The sequence below is a fragment of the Lagenorhynchus albirostris genome, chromosome 8 (genome assembly GCF_949774975.1).
Source record: "Lagenorhynchus albirostris chromosome 8, mLagAlb1.1, whole genome shotgun sequence".
Lineage (NCBI taxonomy): Eukaryota > Metazoa > Chordata > Mammalia > Artiodactyla > Delphinidae > Lagenorhynchus > Lagenorhynchus albirostris.
Genome location: NC_083102.1, coordinates 41,517,656 through 41,537,598, shown reverse-complemented (window position 1 = coordinate 41,537,598; position 19,943 = coordinate 41,517,656). Strand labels below are relative to the sequence as shown.

Below are 19,943 nucleotides of genomic sequence, written 5' to 3'. Positions count from 1 at the left end.
ACCTGTCTGTGTCTCAGTTTTCTTAACTGAAAAGTGAGGGCAATAATAGTACCTATTTCACAGGGATGAATTTTCACAACACTGAAAATGCACACAAACCTCTAAGAACAGGGCAGAACACCTAGTAAACATTCAATTAGCATGTGATACTAATCTCTAATACCTGCTTCTCTTACATCATGCTGTTTCCTGAGGATCTAATGAGAGATTATGTGAAAGTATTGATAAGTTGTATGACTAATAGCAGACTATCTTCATTATGTATAAGAACATGATTAGGACACTACTAAATAGGTTTGGTTAAAGTTGCAATAACTATCAGTTTTAATGACTAAAAAAGCAAGCCCTAATCCATGTTTGAAGAGCTTTCAAAAATCAGTTTAAAATGACATTTATAAATAACAAAAGGAAAGCTTTTAATTAATTTTAGCTTCTCTAAACAGAGAGAAAAGTAATTTGACATTGGTAAAAAGAAGTCCATGTCCAAAACATAAGTTACTTACCTTCAGATTTTTAGTGAAAGGATGTATTGGGTGCTAAGATGAAAGAAGTATTTACCAACTACTGCTTCAAAATGTAAGAAATCTATATATATTACCTGCTTTCTACATAGGTAACTTCCATTTTACTATTAAACTGTAATGGTAATGGAATTAATCATGTACTTTATCACAAGTATCACTTTTAAACAACATGGGGCATAAAAATATGCTATAACACTCATTATTTTGGACTATGGACAAATATATATATATATATATATATAAATTAAGTACAATGGCAATCAACTTAGACAGTTTACTCCCGTAATTATTTAGTAGGTAAGTTTAAAACAATTTTTTTTTCACAGAAACAATACAGATCACCATCAGTCAGCAACCTCACAGATTCCAGAAGCCCATGCTTGAAAAACTTAACCATACAAATTAAACATATTTAGTATGATCACGTAGTTTAAAATGCAGGTACTAAATCTCACGAGAGTCAGCTACAAAGTAATCATCCTGTTATTTATATTGATAATTTTTACATCAAGATAAAATTAAAGATGTTGGAGATTGGTTCAGGATGGCAGAGTAGAAGGACGCATGCTCACTCCCTCTTACGAGAGCACTGGAATCACAACTAACTGCTCAACAATCATCCACAGGAAGACACTGGGAACTCACCAAAAAAGACACCCCACATCCAAAGACAAAGGAGAAGCCACAATGAGATGGTAGGAAGGGCGCAACCACAATAAAATCAAACCCCGTGACTGCTGGGTGGGTGACTCACAGACTGGAGAACACTTAAAACACAGAAGTCCACCCACTGGAGTGAAGGTTCTGAGTCCCATGTCAGGCTTCCGAAGCTGAGGGTCCGGCAATGGGGGTAGGAATTCCTACAGAATCAGACTTTGAAGGCTAGGAGGATTTGATTGCAGGACTTAACAGGACTGGGGGAAACAAAGACTCCACTCTTGGAGGGCACACACAAAATAGTGTGCGCATCGGGACCCAGGGGAAGGGGCAGTGACCCCAGAGGAGACAGAACCAGACCTACCTGCTAGTGTAGGAGGGTCTCCTGCAGAGGTGGAGGTGGCTGTGGCTCGCCATGAAGACAAGGACATGGGCAGCAGAAGTTCTGGGAAGTACTCCTTGGCGTGAGCCCACCCAGAGTCTGCCATTAGCCCCACCAAAGAGCCAGGTAGGCTCCAGGGCTGGGTCGCCTCAAGCCAAACAACCAACAGGGAGGGAACCCAGCCCCACCCATCAGCAGACAAGTTTTACTTGTCTTTACAGACAAGTTTTACTGACCTCTGCCCACCAAAGCAACAATCACCTCTACCCACCACCAGTCCCTCCCATCAGGAAGCTTGCATAAGCCTCTTAGATAGCCTCAGACACCAGAGGACAGACAGCAGAAAGAAGAAGAACTACAATTCTGCAGCCTGTGGAAGCAAAACCACATGCACAGAAAGATAAACAAAATGAAAAGGCAGAGGACTTTGTACCAATGATGAAGGAACAAGATGAAGGAACAAGATGAAGGAACAAGACAAAACCCCAGAAAAACAACTAAATGAAGTGGAGATAGGCAACCTTCCAGAAAAAGAATTCAGAGTAATGATAGTGAAGATGATCCAGGACCTCAGGAAAAGAATGGAGGCAAAGACCAGAAGATGCAAGAAATGTTTAACAAAGACCTAGAAGAATTAAAGAACAAGCAAACAGAGATGAACAATACAATAACTGAAATGAAAAATACACTCGAAGGAATCAATAGCAGAATAACTGAGGCGGAAGAACGGATGAGTGACCTGGAAGACAGAATGGTGGAATTCACTGCCATGGAACAGAATAAAGAAAAAAGAATAAAAAGAAATGAAGAAAGCCTATGAGACCTCTGGGACTACATTAAACGCAAGAACATTCACATTAGAGGGGTCCCAGAAGGAGAAGAGAAAGAGAAAGGACGCGATAAAATATCTGAAGAGATTATAGTCGAAAACTTCCCTAACATGGGAATGGAAATAGCCAGCCAAATTCAGGAAGCACAGAGAGTCCCAGGCAGGATAAACCCAAGGAGAAACACGCTGAGACACACAGTAATCAAATTGACAAAAATTAAAGACAAAGAAAAATTACTGAAAGCAACAAGGGAAAAATGACAAATAACATCAAGGGAACTCCCATAAGGTTAACAGCTTATTTCTCAGCAGAAACTCTACAAGCCGGAAGGGAGTGGCACAGTATATTTAAAGTGATGAAAGGGAAGAACCTACAACCAACAACACTCTACCGGCAAGGATCTCATTCAGTCAACAGAGAAATCAACAGCTTTACTGACAAGCAAAAGTTAAGAGAATTCAGCACCACCAAACCAGCTCTACAACAAATGCTAAAGGAAATTCTCTAAGTGGGAAACACAAGAGAAGAAAACGACCTACAAAAACAAACCCATAACAATTAAGAAAATGGTAACAGGAACATATATATCGATAATTACCTTAAATGTGAATGGATTAAATGCTCCAACCAAAAGACACAGTCTCGCTGAATGGATACAAAAACAAGACCCATATATAAGCTGTCTACAAGAGACCGACTTCAGACCTAGGGACACATACAGACTGAAAGTGAGGGGATGGAAAAAGATATTCCATGCAAATGGAAATCAAAAGAAAGCTGGAGTGGCAATACTCCTATCAGGTAAAATAGACTTTAGAAAAAAGAATGTTACAAGAGACAAGGAAGGACACTATATAATGATCAAGGGATCAATCCAAGAAGAAGATATAACAAATATATATGCACCCAACATAGGAGCACCCTAATACATAAGGCAACTGCTAACAGCTATAAAAGAGGAAATCGACAGTAACACAATAATAGTGGGGGACTTTTAACACCTCACTTAAAACCAATGGACAGATCAGTGAAACTGAAAATTACTAAGAAAACACAAGCTTTAAATGACACAACAGACCAGACAGATTTAATTGATATTTATAGGACATTCCATCAAAACACAACAGATTACACTTTCTTCTCAAGTGCACATGGAGCATTCTCCAAGATAGAACACATCTTGGGTCACAAATTAAGCCTCGGTAAATTTAAGAAAACTGAAATCATATCAAGCATCTTTACCGACCACACGCTATGAGATTAGACATCAATTACAGGAGAAACAAACGTAAAAAACACAAACACGTAGAGGCTAAACAGTACGTTACTAAATAACCAAGAAATCACTGAAGAAATCAAAGAGGAAACCAAAAAATACCTAGAGACAAATGACAACGAAAACATGACAATCCAAAACCTATGGGATGCAGCAAAAGCAGTTGTAAGAGGGAAGTTTAGAGCAACAAGCCTACCTCAAGAAACAAGAAAAATCTCAAATAAACAATCTAACCTTACACCTAAAGGAACTAGAGAAAGAACAAACAAAACCCACAGTTAGTAGAAAGAAAGAAATCATAAAGATCAGAGCAGAAATAAATGAAATAGAAACCAAAAAATAAGAGCAAAGATCAAAGATCAGTAAAACTAGAAGCTGGTTCTTTGAGTAGATAAACAAAATTGATAAACCTTTAGACAGTCTCACCAAGAAAAAGAGGGAGAGGACTCAAATCAATGAAATTAGAAATGAAAAAGGAAGAGTTACAATGGACACTGCAGAAATACAAAGCATTCTAAGAGACTACTACAAGCAACTCTATGCCAATAAAATGGACAACCTGGAAGAAATGAACAAATTCTTAGAAAGGTATAACCTTCCGAGACTGAACCAGGAAGAAATAGAAAACATGAACAGACCAATCACAAGTAATGAAATTGAAACTGTGATTAAAAATCTTCCAACAAACAAAAGTCCAGGACCAGATGGCTTCACAGGTGAATTCTATCAAACATTTAGAGAAGAGTTAACACCCATCCTTCTCAAACTCTTCCAAAAAATTGCAAAGGAAGGAACACTCCCAAACTCATTCTATGAGGTCACTATCACCCTGATACCAAAACCAGACAAAGATACCTCAAAAAAGAAAATTACAGACCAATATCACTGATGAATATAGAATCAAAAATCCTCAACAAAATACTAGCAAACAGAATTCAACACACATTAAAAAGATCATACACCATGATCAAGTAGGATTTGTGCCAGGGATGCAAGGATTCTTCAATATATGCAAATCAATCAATGTGATACACCATATTAACAAAATGAAGAAGAAAAACCATATGATCATCTCAATGGATGCAGAAAAAGCTTTTGACAAAATTCAGCACCCATTTATGATAAAAACTCTCCATAAAGTGGGCATAGAGGGAACCTACCTCAACATAATAAAGGCCATATACAACCAACCCACTGCCAACATCATTTTCAATGGTGAAAAACTGAAAGCATTTCCTCTAAGATCAGGAAAAAGACAAGGATGTCCACTCTTGCCACTTATTCAACATAGTTTTGGAAGTCCTAGCCACGGCAATCAGATAAGAAAAAGAAATAAAAGGAATACAAATTGGAAAAGAAGAAAAACTGTCAGTGTTTGCAGATGACATGATACTATACATAGAGAATCCTAAGGATGACACCAGAAAACTACTAGAGCTGATCAATGAATTTGGTAAAGTTGCAGGATACAAAATTAATGCACAGAAATATCTTGCATTCCTATACACTAATGACAAAAAATCTGAAAGAGAAATTAAGGATACACTCCCATTTACCACTGCAACAAAAACAATAAAATACCTAGGAATAAACCTACCTAAGGAGACAAAAGACCTATATGTAGAAAACTATAAGACACTGATGAAAGAAATTGAAGATGATGCAAACAGATGGAGAGATATACCATGTTCTTGAATTGGAAGAATCAATATTGTGAAAATGACTCTACTACTCAAAACAATCTACAGATTCAATGCAATCCCTATCAAATTACCAATGGCATTTTTACAGAACTAGAACAAAAAGTCTTAAAATTTGTATGGAGTCACAAAAGACCCCGAATAGCCAAAGCAGTCTTGAGGGAAAAAAACGTAGCTGGGGGGCTTCCCTGGTGGCGCAGTGGTTGAGAGTCCGCCTGCCGATGCCGGGGACACGGGTTCGTGCCCCGGTCTGGGAGGATCCCACATGCCTCGGAGCGGCTGGGCCCGTGAGCCATGGCCGCTGAGCCTGCACGTCCGGAGCCTGTGCTCCGCAACGGGAGAGGCCACGACAGTGGGAGGCCGGTGTACCGCAAAAAAAAAAATTAAAAAAAAAAAAAGTAGCTGGAGGAATCAGACTCCCTGACTTCAGAGTATACTACAAAGCTACAGTAATCAAGACAGTATGGTACTGGCACAAAAAAAGAAATGTAGGTCAATGGAACAGGATAGAAAGCCCAGAGATAAACCCATGCACCTATGGTCAACTAATCTATGACAAAAGAGGCAAGGATATACAATGGAGAAAAGACAGTCACTTCAATAAGCGGTGCTGGGAAAGCTGGACAGCTATATGTAAAAGAATGAAATTAGAACACTCCCTAACACCATACACAAAAATAAACTCAAAATGGATTAGAGACCTAAATGTAAGACAGGACACTCTAAAACTCTTAGAGGATAACATAGGAAGAACACTCTGACATAAATCACAGCAAGATCTTTCTTGATCCACCCTCTAGAGTGATGGAAATAAAAACAAAAATAAACAAATGGGACCTTATGCAACTTAAAAGCTTTTGCAAAGCCAGGGAAACTAAACAAGAGGAAAAGACAGCCCTCAGAATGGGAGAAAATATTTGCAAATGAATCAACGGACAAAGGATTAATCTCCAAAATATATAAACAGTTCATGCAGCTCAGTGTTAAAAAAACAAACAAACCAATCAAAAAATGGGCAAAAGACCTACCTAAATACACATTTCTCCAAAGAAGCCATACAGATGGCCAAGAAGCACATGAATAGCTGCTCAACATCACTAATTATTAGAGAAAAGCAAATCAAAACTACAGTGAGGTGCTCGCTTCGGCAGCACATATACTAAAATTGGAACGATACAGAGAAGATTAGCATGGCCCCTGCGCAAGGATGACACGCAAATTCGTGAAGTGTTCCATATTTAAAAAAAAAAAAAAAAAAAAACTACAGTGAGGTATCACCTCACACCAGTTAGAATGGGCATCCTCAGAAAATCTACAAACAACAAATGCTGGAGGGGGTGTGGAGAAAAGGGAACCCTCTTGCACTGTTGGCAGGAATGTAAATTGATGCAGCCACTATGGAGAATAGTATGGAGGTTCCTTAAAAAACTAGAACTACCATATGACCCAGCAATCCCACTACTGGGCATATACCCAGAGAAAACCATAATTCAAAAAGACACATGCACCCCAGTGTTCACTGCAGCACTATTTACAATAGCCAGGTCATGGAAGCAACCTAAATGCCCATCGACAGACGAATGGATAATGAAGATGTGGTACATTATTCAATGGAATATTACTCAGCCATAAAATGGAACGAAATTAGGTCATTTGTAGAGACGTGGATGGATCTAGAGACTGTCATACAGAGTGAAGTAAGTCAGAAAGAGAAAAACAAATATTGTATATTAACACATATATGTGGAACCTAGAAAAATGGTACAGATGAACCGGTTTGCAGGGCAGAAACAGAGACACAGATGTAGAGAACAAATGTATGGACACCAAGGGGGGAAAGTGGCAGGGGTGGTGTGATGAACTGGGAGATTGGGATTGACATGTATACACTGATGTGTATATAATGGATGACTAATAAGAACCTGCTGTATAAAAAAATAAATTTTAAAAAAAATTAAAGATTTTGAAAATTCCTAGTCCTAAAACTATGAATCCCAGTTTCAGAAATACAAATACTCATCAAACCTTTAAACCTAATAGCACATAATTTATTTAACCCAAAATATAGCCAATTGAAATAGCATTACTACAAGCCCAGAGGCTGATAATCCCTTTTCCCCATGTCCTAGTTTTTTAAAGCCTATACCCACTCAACAGAAAAGCTGGGCAATGGCTAAGCAAGTCCCTCAGCAGGATGAGGAAACAGCATGACCAACAGCACCCTGCAAAAGGTTTGCAAGAAGAAAAGACCACAGCATTCATCATTTGCACCTCTGGAAGAGCAATCAAGGTTTAGAAAATCCATTAAGAGGCATTTGTACATTTCATTCATATCTTTACCCACTGTCCCTCTCCAGTGTCTTTTGCTAACTTTTCCATCCAATTCTAGAATTTAAGGAAGCTTCTTCAGCTAAGATGCAAATTTGCTTTTCTATCCAAGGCCTTTCGCTCCCTCTCAGACCCAGATCCAGATATCCAACTGCTTGTTAGACATCTTACGCTTTCAAATATCTTTTTTTTTTTTTGGCCGCGCCAGGCAGCATGCGGGATCTTAGTTCTTGGACCGGGGATCATACCCAGGCCCCTTGCAGTGGAAACACGTAGTCTTAACCATTGGACCACCAGGGAATCTCCACCTTCAGATATCTTAATAGGCAACTCAATATCAAAACATCTACAGTGGTTCTCAATTCTTGCTTACCCAGATCTTTCCTCTTGCTTGTTCCCTATTCCGTAACAACTTGCCACCAGTTGTTTAAGCCAAAAATCTGGGCATTATCCTCAATTTTTCTCTCACCTTGTCTAACATATCTAACCACCAGCAAATCTTACGGACTCTATCTCCAGAAGTCCCTCTCAGTCCATTTCTTTCCATCTCTATTGCCATTACCCTAACCTAACACCACCTTTCCTGAACTTCTGTAATAGCTTCTTAACTGGTCTTCACACTGTGTTCTACAGTCAGTAAATAGGGTGATCTTTTAAAAATGTGAATCACTCCTGTGACTCTCTAATGGATTCCTACCACTCTGGATTGAATTCTAATTCCACACCATAACCAGATGGTCCCAGCAGATCTGGTTTCTCTCTCTTTCCAACCTCCTCTGATCATAATCTTTCCTCCTCACTCACTAGCCAAACTGGCATTCACTTAGATCCCCAAATATGCCAAGTTCCTCCCCAACTCAGACATCCTACCTGCAACAGTCTCTCCCAGCTCTCGCAGGGCTAGCTCTTAACCATCTTTTGGGTCTTAGCTTTAAAGTGACCTCCTCAGAGAGGTCTTATCTGATTTACAAATTTAAAGTAGAGTATTTCCTTTCACACACCCGGTTAGTTTCCTTCATAACACAAGCCATAATCTGTAATTACCTGCACGTTTATTTCCCTAAGTGGTATATGAGTGCCAAGAATAAACGAGGGTCCATATCTGTCTAGCTCATCCCCTTACTCCCGGAGCCTAGCACTGTGTCCTGCAGAGTAGATGCTAAATGCCAATTTATTAAATGAAGTGTTATGAGTCCAAAAGGGCTTACACAGATTTGGAAGACACACTTACTTGAAGTTCATTATATCAGTTATTTTACATGTAATCATTAAGAATGGAAATGAAGTATTTAGTCTGTGAACCACAATACTAGTTTAAAACACTTGCTGGTGCTAAATTCATTTGGTTCATTTCTGCAAATGGTACTGATATTAGCATATTATTATACTATTGAAGGAGCAATCATATGTTAGTATCTTAGTATTAACTTTACTCTAAATTAATAGTCAACTTCAAGTAAACTTATATCTTTTCACAGCAAGGGGACATCAATTTTCAAAAAAGCAGAATATAACAAAATTACATGGTACTCCCCGAAAATACGTGAAGCAAAAACAAGTGTGGATGAGGATGTGAAGAAAGTAGAACTCTCATACATTGCTGGTGGGAATGTAAAATGGAACAGCCTCTGGAAAAGCTTGGGAGTTCCTCAGAAAGCCACCATATGACTCAGTATACATCCAATTCCATTCCTAGGTATATACCAAAGAGAACTGAAAACAACAAATCCACACAAAAACCTGTAAAGGAATGTGCACAGCAGCATTATTCATAATAGCCAAATAGTCGAAACAACTCATATGCTTTGATGAACGGATAAACAAAATGTGACATTTACATATAATGGAATATTATTGGGCCATAAAAAGTAATGACGAACTGATACATGTTATAACACGAATGAACCTTGTAAACATTATGCTAAGTGAAAGAAGCCAGACATAAAAGGCCATATATATTACAGTTAGATTTATGTGAAATTTTCAGAATAGGTGAATACATATAGACGAAAAGTAGATTACTGGTTACCAAGGACTGGGGGACAGAGAATGGGGAGTGACTGCTAATGAGTATGGGGTGATAAAAATGTTCTGGAATTAGACAGTGGTGATGATTGTACAAATTTGTGAACTACTAAAAACCACTGAGTTGTACACATTAAAGGGCAAACTTTATAGTATGTGAATTATACCTTAATTTTAAAAATTGTTGCTTTAAATTGAATATTCAAATATCTTCAGATAATCAGAAGTAAAAGGAAAAAGAATTCTTTAATTTTACTTTGGGTGAAAACAGAGAAAAAGTTTTCATGTGCATAAATTAAGTAAGAAAATTTGAAATTTTTTCTACTAAAAAAATTAGTGAAAAAATTCAGTTTAAATATCAGTGAATTTAATTTAAATATCTGGAAAACCAGTGGTTAGACATGATAACAAACCACACAATAATCAACTGAATTTTCAAGTGGTTTGGATTATAATCTACAATATTAGGAAAATAACAGATTTTGAGATCTAAATTCAAATTCAGTTTAACTTGTAAAAGTGACACAATTTTATTTATCCAGACCTACTAACAGTATTTTATTTTATATTTTTTTGCGGTACGCGGGCCTCTCACTGTTGTGGCCTCTCCCGTTGCGGAGCACAGGCTCCGGATGCGCTGGCTCAGCAGCCATGGCTCACGGGCCCAGCCGCTCCGCGGCATGTGGGATCTTCCCGGACCAGGGCATGAACCCGTGTCCCCTGCATCGGCAGGCGGACTCTCAACCACTGCGCCACCAGGGAAGCCCCTAACAGTATTTTTTACCTTGATGAAAAATCCATTTCTGTATTAGTTAGGGTAGTAATGCTAGCTGCTATAATGAACCTCAAGATCTCAGTAGCTTAACACAATAAAAGTTCATTTTCTCTCAATAAAAAATGTTACGTGGTATCCTTTAAATATAAGAATTCAGAAGACTCAGGATTGGAAAATCTAAAATGAAGTACTAATTAAATTGTCAATGAAAATTTTCTTCTGTTAAGATACTGGCTACACAGATTAACATATAAATATACTTGACTACCTCTGTTAACAACACCACCATTCTTCCTGTTGCTCACATCCTACATCCAATAGTCAGCAAATCTTAATAGGTACAGTACTTTACCATCTCCCCTGCTCCACCCTAGACGAAGCCTGGTGATATATGGTAGAGCAGAGGCAGCTAAATTACCAAGTTGGAAACATTCTGTTGGCACTCTGAGTAGCCCAGAGACAAAACTATACCACTCCAAATAAACAGCTGCTTAACCAGCTGGCCCAAAAACTCTGCTACCCACTTAACAGAGGTTGCTAAAAACCAAGGTGAGGAAAGCTCACCTGCTAGTATAATATGCAAAAATAAATCCTAAACTGGGGAAAGATGTTTTCTTTCTAAAAGGTTTACATATATTTTATCTAAAGTGTCTGACTTTTTAATGTTTATTTAACTAGACAGCAAAAACAGATAAAATACCATGTATCCCTAATGCACTTAAAATATTCACAAGAGTCTAACAGATGAGTTTACAAACCGAACAATACTCTTATATTTCTGGAAAGTCACCTAGTTGGTATCAAAAGATTAGATTTTTTACGTGAAGGACTAAATGGGTCTTTCATAATTATGAATGGCTTAAAAAAATCATGTCCTTAGTATATCCAACTTCAACATAATTAAATAGCTCAGTAAAAGCAATGGTTAACTTACATATTAGTGCAAAGAACTACAGCCCAATTTCTTTTAAAGTGGTAATTATTAACATTTCAGTTCTTATATACAGTTCAGCCGTAAGTGTCAAACAGCTTTAAAGACCTGGTTCTCTGCACAAAATATCGTTTCTGTGGGAAATGAATCCAGTGAATTTGTACTGAACATATCTCCCTCCCACTCCCACCTAAATCCACCCAATCTAAAGCCTCAGGAAATTCAGAAACATGTAAATGCAAGCAGAGCTTACCCAAACTGCCTCTACCTCTTATGCCCTTGCAACAACAGTAAACAAAACCAGCTTACAGAGCTTACACAACAATTTCCTCTGGAACTCCAAAGGGACATTCCCTGCTTAGCTGTTTCTACTGACAGGCCAAATCAGGTATACATACAACAGAGATGCCAAAATACATGACTGCTATGGTTCATACAAACAAGCAGGAAATGTGAAAAGATAGGGCAAAGCAATGTACTTGGAAGTCTTAAGATATTATGTTCCCATACCTTCCCTATAATTTATCAAAATAAAAATAACCACACACTAAGCTGACATGCATTAGAATGGTGTTAAGACTGTGTTACCCATTCATCTGTAGCCTTTAGATGACAACCCATCTAAACACACACGCCTTTTTACAGTCCACTTACTTCTTCTTAATTTGCAAGTATATAACTGAGCTGGCCAAATCCCTAAATGCCTTTCTTCATCTTATTATATATAACCATCATATGGTTAAGACCTGAGGCTTGCCAAGTCAGACCAACCTGGGTACAAATTCCGATTCTACTACCTAAAGTTCTATGACCTTGGGCAAAAAAATCACCAAGCCTCAGTTTCCTCATCTATAAAACAGAGCTGATAACAGAACTCACAGCGTAAGCTGTCTATGAAGAATAAGTATGATAAACATATAAAGTGCTTACCAGAATGCCTGGTATACATAGCAACCTCTTAGTAAACGGCAGTTTAAAATCACAGCACCAAATATGACAGTTAAGTAAAAGCATTTAGGGGCTTCCCTGGTGGCAGAGTGGTTGAGAATCCTCCTGCCAATGCAGGGAACATGGGTTCGAGTCCTGGTCCAGGAAGATCCCACTTGTCGCGGAGCAACTAAGTCCATGCGCCACAACTACTGAGCCTGTGCTCTAGAGCCCGCGAGCCACAACTACTGAGCCTGTGCTCTAGAGCCCGCGAGCCACAACTACTGAAACCCGTGCACCTAGAGTCCGTGCTCCGCAACAAGAGAAGCCACTGCAATGAGAAGCCCACGCACCGCAATGAAGAGTAGCCCCCGCTCGCCGCAACTAGAGAAAGCCCATGCGCAGCAACAAAGACCCAACACAGCCAAAAGTAAATAAATAATTTTTTTAAAAAATCATTTTTAAAAAAAGCATTTAAGACCATCAAATCAATATCTATTATGTGTGGGAATTCCCTGGTGGTCCAGTGGTTAGGACTCCATGCTCTCACTGTTGAGGACCTGAGTTCAATCCCTGATGGGGGAACTAAGTTCCCACAAGCAGCGCAGCGCAGCCAAAAACAAAATTATTATGTAAAGGAGAGAAACTTAAAGTTCTAAAAAAATCCTATTTTTAAAAGCACTGATGCATGATTAAACAAAACATTACCTTCGCAGTACTGTTATTTTCCAAAAAACACATTAGAAAAAGGCAAGGAGTTAAACAAAACAAATTTCAGTCAGCACTCATTTTAACTTTCCATCAACCTTTGACAAGAGTCTTATAAAACAAAAATTATTTGTGTGTGTGGATTATAGCCCCTTTAAGTCAACAGTTCTGAGGTGGTTAAGCAAGCAAATTTTAAAACTGACCTGCTTACTTATGCTAAGTGAAGTAAGTCAGACAGAGATAAATACTGTATGATATCACTTATATGTGGAATCTAAAAAATAAAACTAGTGAATATAACAAAAAAGAAGCAGACTCACAGATACAGAAAACAAACTGGTTATTAGTGAAGAGATGGAAGGGGGAGGGGTAATAAACAAGTAGAAGATTAAGAGGTACAAACTATTAGGTATAAAATAAGTTATAACGGGTATATTGTACAACACAGGGAATATAGCCAATATTTTACAAATTTTTAAAAAATGACCTTCCTAAATAAGGTAATAGAGAATTACAAAAATAAGACAGATATAAACCTCAAATTATATTATGAAAGCTACTTCCACTGACAATGAAAGTAAGACTTCCATCTGAACTGTAGGCAATTTGGTTATAGAATGTTATATTCTCAGAATAGAATCTATGCAATTGGTTCTATTCCTATTTCTTTAATTCTAACAAATCTCAGAGCAAGGGCACTATTTGAAAAGGTGCCAAGAGAGAGGAGGTCTATCCAGAACTGAGGGACATGTTCAACGGTCATTTTGACCTCAAGACAAAAATGGGAAGCAAAAGGATACAAGCCCCAGAAAGGTTTGCCTTCAAAACTGAATTCAGGGTGAGTCAGGTCCATCGTAGTTATTGTTTGTGTATAAGAACAAATAGTAAGAAACAAGATAATGAAAAAGGTGCCTAACTGGATTTAGAGGTCCTTATTTTTTATTTTATTTCTTATTTATAAAGTTTTCTCTAAGATAGTCCATTCTACTGGATAACATTAAGTTCAACCATTTTGATTTTTACATACCTAGTAAATAAGTCTAAACTAGACCAAAGTCTGAAACTAGTCAAGTAAAAGTGGCCCTCTTGGTATCTTCACCCACTAGCAGTAATTACCTAAATTTCAGAATAATTATTTCACACTACAGGCCAATTTTAGGAACTGAAAACGTAAAGTCATGAAGTGATGACAAATGTCATATTAGAATATGATTCACAATTATATACACTATCAACATGAACTGGTGCACTCCCCAGTTCTTAAACCAAGTACCAAACCAATTATCAATACCATTCAAAGTTAAACAAAACTCCACCAGAGCTCAGTTTCACACCTGAGGTTTTTAATAATGACTTTGTAATCTTCTGTGTAAATGTGGCAATTGCCTTGCTTCCTAACTAGAAAACACTTTCCCCTTTTAGCCCATTATGGAGCTATAATCCTTTAACATAGTACTATACTACTAAGTACTATAATAATATAAAGCATTTAGAAATCATCAGTGCAACAAAAGCTGTGAAAGAACAGTTAAAAAAAAGAAAAAGAAACTATGATCTAATCTGATTAAAACTTATTAACTCTTTAAGAAAAATGTCCCTGTGAATCTCTTCTTAAAACAGCTACACATTCCCTTACCCTCACTCGAGAGTGGACCATTCCCTTCCAGTGCTCCTACAGCACTCAGTATATCCCTCTTATATAACACTAGTACATAATATTGTAGTTATTTACTTATATGTCTGTATCCCCCACTAGACCTGAGCTTTTTAAGAGCAAAGGACTCTTACCACCTTTTTGCTTAGTATGTACATAGACCTTCAAATGCCAGGTCAATAAATTCCTAATTAAATAAATAAATGAAGCCCAAGAAAGTGTGCTTTGGAAGGAGGGGTATATTTGTGGTGGGTTTATTGAGGGGAGGGGAGGTTGAATTTAAAATATCCATGCAAATGGAGATTATCTGTGATTAAATGAAGTCAATATCTGACCATAAAGCTAAAATCTTAAGATTTTACACACTGTTGCAGAGTTTAGCCAGAATTCCATTAACAGCATGTAGGCATGTGACCTATCCTTGTAGAGATCCTAAAAGAACAACTTCAAATCTCCATTCTTCTCCCTCCAGCAGCTCTCATTTATTTTCCTAGAAGCCACCGTCCACAGGGATCAAGGCCCTCTACCTCCCCTGACCCATCAGATGCAATAAGAGCAGTGTCTACGAACTGTTCTACTTCACGCTGGGGAACACTTGCTTCTACCAGGCACTAAACCCTTCTCTGCTCCCAAGTCCACCCACCTCCACCTTTCTTATGCGCAAGGAATCAGGCATAAGAAATGATCAGCACTTGAGACACTTAAAAACAGAATCAATGTTAAGTAGTCATTGTGGGGGGTCATAAGAATCTAAGCTTCCTTTATATTAAATCAACAATATAATATTGCTTATATTGTTAAATTTCTCCATTCTAAATAACAACTTCACAAGTAAACTTTAAGGACTCCAATTCCTATGCTGAGGACTACCTATGGCTTTGGAGTATCAGTAAACAGTTGGTCTGTTAAACAACTGTGATACTTCAAATCAGTTCTAAGTGATAAAAAAAGCTAGAATGTGAGTGTGTGAATAACCTTTCAAAGTTTTCAGTGAAGTTTTATGAAAATAAACACATGTGCGCTTCACTGGTGGCGCAGTGGTTAAGAACCAGCCTGCCAATGCAGGGGACATGGGTTTGATCCCTAGCCTGGGAAGATCCCACATGCCACGGGGCAACTAAGCCCGTGCGACACAACTACTGAGCCCGCACCCTAGAGCCCGCGAGCCACAACTACTGAAGCCTGTGCGCCTAGAGCCGGTGCTCCGCAACAAGAGAAGGCACCGCAATGAGAAGCCTGCGCACCGCAACGAACAGTAGCCCCCGCTCGCCACAACTAGAGAAAGCCCTCACACAGCAACGAAGACCCAATGCAGCCAAAAATTAAATAAATAAATAAATAAATTTATTTTTAAAATAAAGAAAAGAAAAGAAAAACACATGTACACCATCCCCACCTTCATTAACCTAGAAATAAACTTCAGATATTACAATTCACTTGGAGAAAACTTGCTGGAAGAGGAAAAAAGGTTTGCCACAAGGTTAGGTAATTAATAGGCTGCAAATTATTTGGTATACCTTCCAAAAGTGCCTCCAGTGTGTACTAGAAGCAAGCAGCTTAGGAGGGCCGGGTGTAGTGAAGTTTGCAACTGATCTGTCCTCCAGCAGCTGACTGATCCACATGGGCACTGATAGCACTCCACTGAGATAAGTGCTAAGATGGCAGAACTCCTGCCAAAAACAGGCTTATCCCAGGAGCAGGTAAGACAAATAGGGTTCACACTCCTCTCTTACTTTTTAAAAAAGAAAAAGTTTCAGAAAAGTGATAACTCTTGTTCTATCACAGTGCGAACCAAGTCCCTTTTGGTTTAATCATATAATGTAAAAGATCCTCACATAAGTATACACTTGAACATATAACTAAGTACTTAGATATATGCTCAATAATGTACTTAGGAATGGCTATGTTATGAACACTACTATGGAAGTCTAAAGCTTTCAATTCTGCCTATCCTGAAAAGCTATTTTCTACTTTAAAAATGTGTAAAATGAGTCATATGCAATAGGAAATCTTTTGTAAAGCAGAAAGTTTTAAAGAGAAATTGTTACCCCTGTGTAAATCTTACCTTTCAAGAAAAGATTTGAATGAGAGTTCCAACTATTTTGTTCCAAGTACTTAAATACTTCAGGGTTTTTATTTCTCCTACTAAAAATATTTGTAATCAAAAAGTACTGACAAACATAGCTACTGCCGACTAAGAGTTGTTTTTCTAAACCACCTGTTTTTGCAATAACCACCCTATTTCTATAGCTATTCTAGAAGCCTAAATGCCTAACTAAACTTAATACTGTAACACTGAAACAGTCCTAATTCATTAACATCTTAATATAGATCAAATGCCTTCCTTACTTATTTGCATAAAACAAGTGTTAAGTAAAACCTAGAAAGCACAGTTGCCTTAATATAGATCAAGTGCCTTCCTTACTTATTTGCACAAAACAAGTGTTAAGTAAAACCTAGAAAGCACAGTTGCCTTAATATAGATCAAGTGCCTTCCTTACTTATTTGCACAAAACAAGTGTTAAGTAAAACCTAGAAAGCACAGTTGCCTTAATATAGATCAAGTGCCTTCCTTACTTATTTGCACAAAACAAGTGTTAAGTAAAACCTAGAAAGCACAGTTGCCTTCCAACACATCCTTGCTGCTGGCTTAAATTTGCCAGATGCCAAAAATATTTCCCACCCTAAAAATCCAAGCTTCTTCATTAATTAAAAAAAAGGTTTAGTAATCACTGAAAACTACTTATTCAGGAATGAAATTTTTACACAATGGAGAACATGAAAGCCTAACTTTCATACACACTACACAACATTATACTTTTCTAAATTATTCCAAGATTTAGTTATCAACTGTGTTGATAACTTTCAAATCTAACTTTGGGGACAGATAGAGCCATACTGTCTATTTTATTTATTACCTTTGCAATATCCAGATGTGATTCAGAATGAAAAACACTGCTGCAGTAATTTACAAATGGCTTTATGAAAGGAATAAAATGATGCACCAAATGGTGGGGGTGTGGAAGGACTGTTCTCCTCTAAATGAAGAAAATTTCTGTGTCCTCTACAGGAGGAAAATGAGAGAGGAAGGGGCAGAAGAAAGTGAATCTAAAACGTATAACTCTTTGCTTCTTGAAACATATATACTAGTGTGTAAAGTATAACTTTCATAGGGGTCACATACTTATTTCAAAATTCGCTCTTCAGCAATGAGCAAATTTCTGGGCCAGATGTTGAAAGTAAAAAGGAATTTTAGTCTAATAAGCAATAAAAGCTTGAGTATGGATTGCAGTGTTTATCTTTTTTTTAAAGGATGCACCTGTCATTCCCATTTTAGGTTGATGACTTTGAGTCCAAGGAAAACGGTCCTATTGTATGCCTGCCAATTCTCATGTGCCTTGATATTTCACTTACTAATTACACTTACTAATTAACTGGACCTCATCAGGAAGATATTAATGATGGTTCAGACACTCAAGAGAGTCGCATAACCTCCGAACGCAAAATACTTCGCAGTCAAAATACTTTGCAGTCAAAGAGACCTATCTGACTCAAGAGGGGTGGGGATAAGCAGGGAGTAAGGGAGTATATGACACGAAAATCTGGCCAGAGCACCTGCGCCCAGGTTTTAGACACTTACTGGTTTGCTAGGGTACACGTTAGACAGATGCGTTTTTAGTTTCCCCACGGTCCAGTTCAAGAAGCAGCTAATAGTCTGGTCACTGTATTTCTGATTCGGTGCTTTAATGATGAGGGTCACAGGAATCTCCATCCCATTTTGGTCCATGGTGCTTCCAAGGTCGAACAGAGTCAAGAGGAGCAGCAGTTAAGCCCAAATGAGCTGAGGTGGTTACTGCCGGCGCGGCTGGGATGGGGACGGAAGCGAATGGGTTCTTATTCCTTGTCCAAGTCAGTCACAAGTGCATCGGGCGATACAAAGGCCATTGCCAGTGCCAAGGATGATGGCCAGGGGCGGAGGCGGCGGCGGCGGCGGGGTCTGGGGGCCCGGCCGGGGGTGCAGTTTTCCCCGCCAGGTTCGGGCTCCGCCGGGCTCCGGACTGCAAAGGGAAGCCAAGGGGAGAGAGAAAGCGGTGAGAAGGTAGAGAGGGGTGAGGGCGCGACAGCCCGAGCCACCGCCCCGCCCCGCCCCGCCCCGCCGCGACCCCTAAGCTGAAACGCAACAAGGCCCCGACGCGACGGCCCCGCCACGCGGGCTGGAGAAGGGGACGGGCCGCTCAGGGCGGCCAGCCGCGACAGGCAGGGCTACCTGAGAGATGGCTGCGGGGCCCGCCACCGCCGCCCTCCTCCCCCGGGCACGGCCACCGATCACACAGTACGGCCGAGCGTCCTCCGCGGCGGCCGCTCCCTTCCTACTGCTCGGCGGCGCCCACGGCCCGGCCCTGGATCTCGCGAGGCGGCGCGGCGGCAGCGGGAGAAGTTGGCCGAAGGGCTCTCCGCCTGACCCTTCCGGCAGGGCAGCTGGAGCGCAAGGCGGGGCGCGGCCGAGACGGCGACAGGTGGCAGGAGGGCGGGGACTAGAATAGGGGCGCCGGCCGCGAGCGCGCCTGTTTTGTTGTTGTTGTGAAGGTCCGGGTCCCCTTTAAGCCGGAAAACGCAGGGCGGAAGTGCGTCAGGGGCGGCTCGCCCCCGCGCGCTGCCCTCCAGGTCCCGCCGCCGACCGCCCCTGGCGGCCCAGGGCGGCCGGTGCCGAGTTCTGCGTCGCCTCGAAGTTAGTCGGGCGTGTCGAGCCCGCCAGGCCAGGCCATTCGCTCCGCATTGCCTCCCCAGCGGTACTCGGGCCTCCACTCGCTTCGCTGGCGTTAGCACATTCTATTTTGACCACACCCGGAAGACTTGGGAAGTGTTCCTCATCCTTAGAGCTGTCTCTTCAAAAGTTAGTGTCCTTGCTGATGCTCAATCAGACTTCTGACCATAATTTCTTGTGTCGACTGTCTGCAAAGCACGGTACCTGGAGCTTTGGGGAAGGAGGGACTGGGGGTACATTGCATAAGGAGAAGGCTTTCAGTCTACCTCTACTTTCCGTGTGACCCTGGCTAACCTTCCTGAGCCTCAGTTTACTTCTGTAAATGGGGACGGTAATGGCCACCTGACTGTGTGCTGTTGATTAAATGAGCTATGTAGGTAAGCCATCTGGTACAGTTCTGGCGTATATCAGTCTCTCAACTAAATATTAATTTCCATGTATTTCCTCTCCGTTTTCTCAAA

The 19,943-nt window shown here is 39.8% G+C and overlaps 1 protein-coding gene, 1 long non-coding RNA gene and 1 other non-coding gene across 7 annotated transcripts in view; 2 read left to right on the top strand and 1 right to left on the bottom strand.

The window, feature by feature from the left end:
- Positions 1-19,325, bottom strand: part of HERPUD2 (HERPUD family member 2) — a 42,587-nt gene extending 23,262 nt beyond the window's left edge. The window contains exons 1-2 of one of the 3 annotated variants that reach the window (XM_060156859.1): positions 18,985-19,325; positions 18,358-18,775 (exon numbers count right to left, since the gene is read on the bottom strand). In XM_060156859.1, the coding sequence (XP_060012842.1) occupies positions 18,358-18,504 (147 nt within the window). In that variant the 5' untranslated portion in view covers positions 18,505-18,775; positions 18,985-19,325. Of the gene's footprint in view, positions 1-18,357; positions 18,776-18,984 lie in introns of those variants that run through there. The other 2 variants (XM_060156860.1, XM_060156858.1) reach the window with 2 other exon arrangements.
- LOC132524992 (U6 spliceosomal RNA) lies at positions 6,505-6,611 on the top strand. The gene has a single exon (XR_009542127.1). It is a non-coding gene; the product is annotated as a U6 spliceosomal RNA (small nuclear RNA).
- Positions 19,326-19,339: 14 nt separating the features above from the next.
- Positions 19,340-19,943, top strand: part of LOC132524643 (uncharacterized) — a 93,577-nt gene continuing 92,973 nt past the window's right edge. For all 3 annotated transcript variants that reach the window (XR_009541952.1, XR_009541950.1, XR_009541951.1), the window contains exon 1: positions 19,340-19,611. This is a non-coding gene — a long non-coding RNA (uncharacterized LOC132524643). The remainder of the gene's footprint in view (positions 19,612-19,943) is intronic.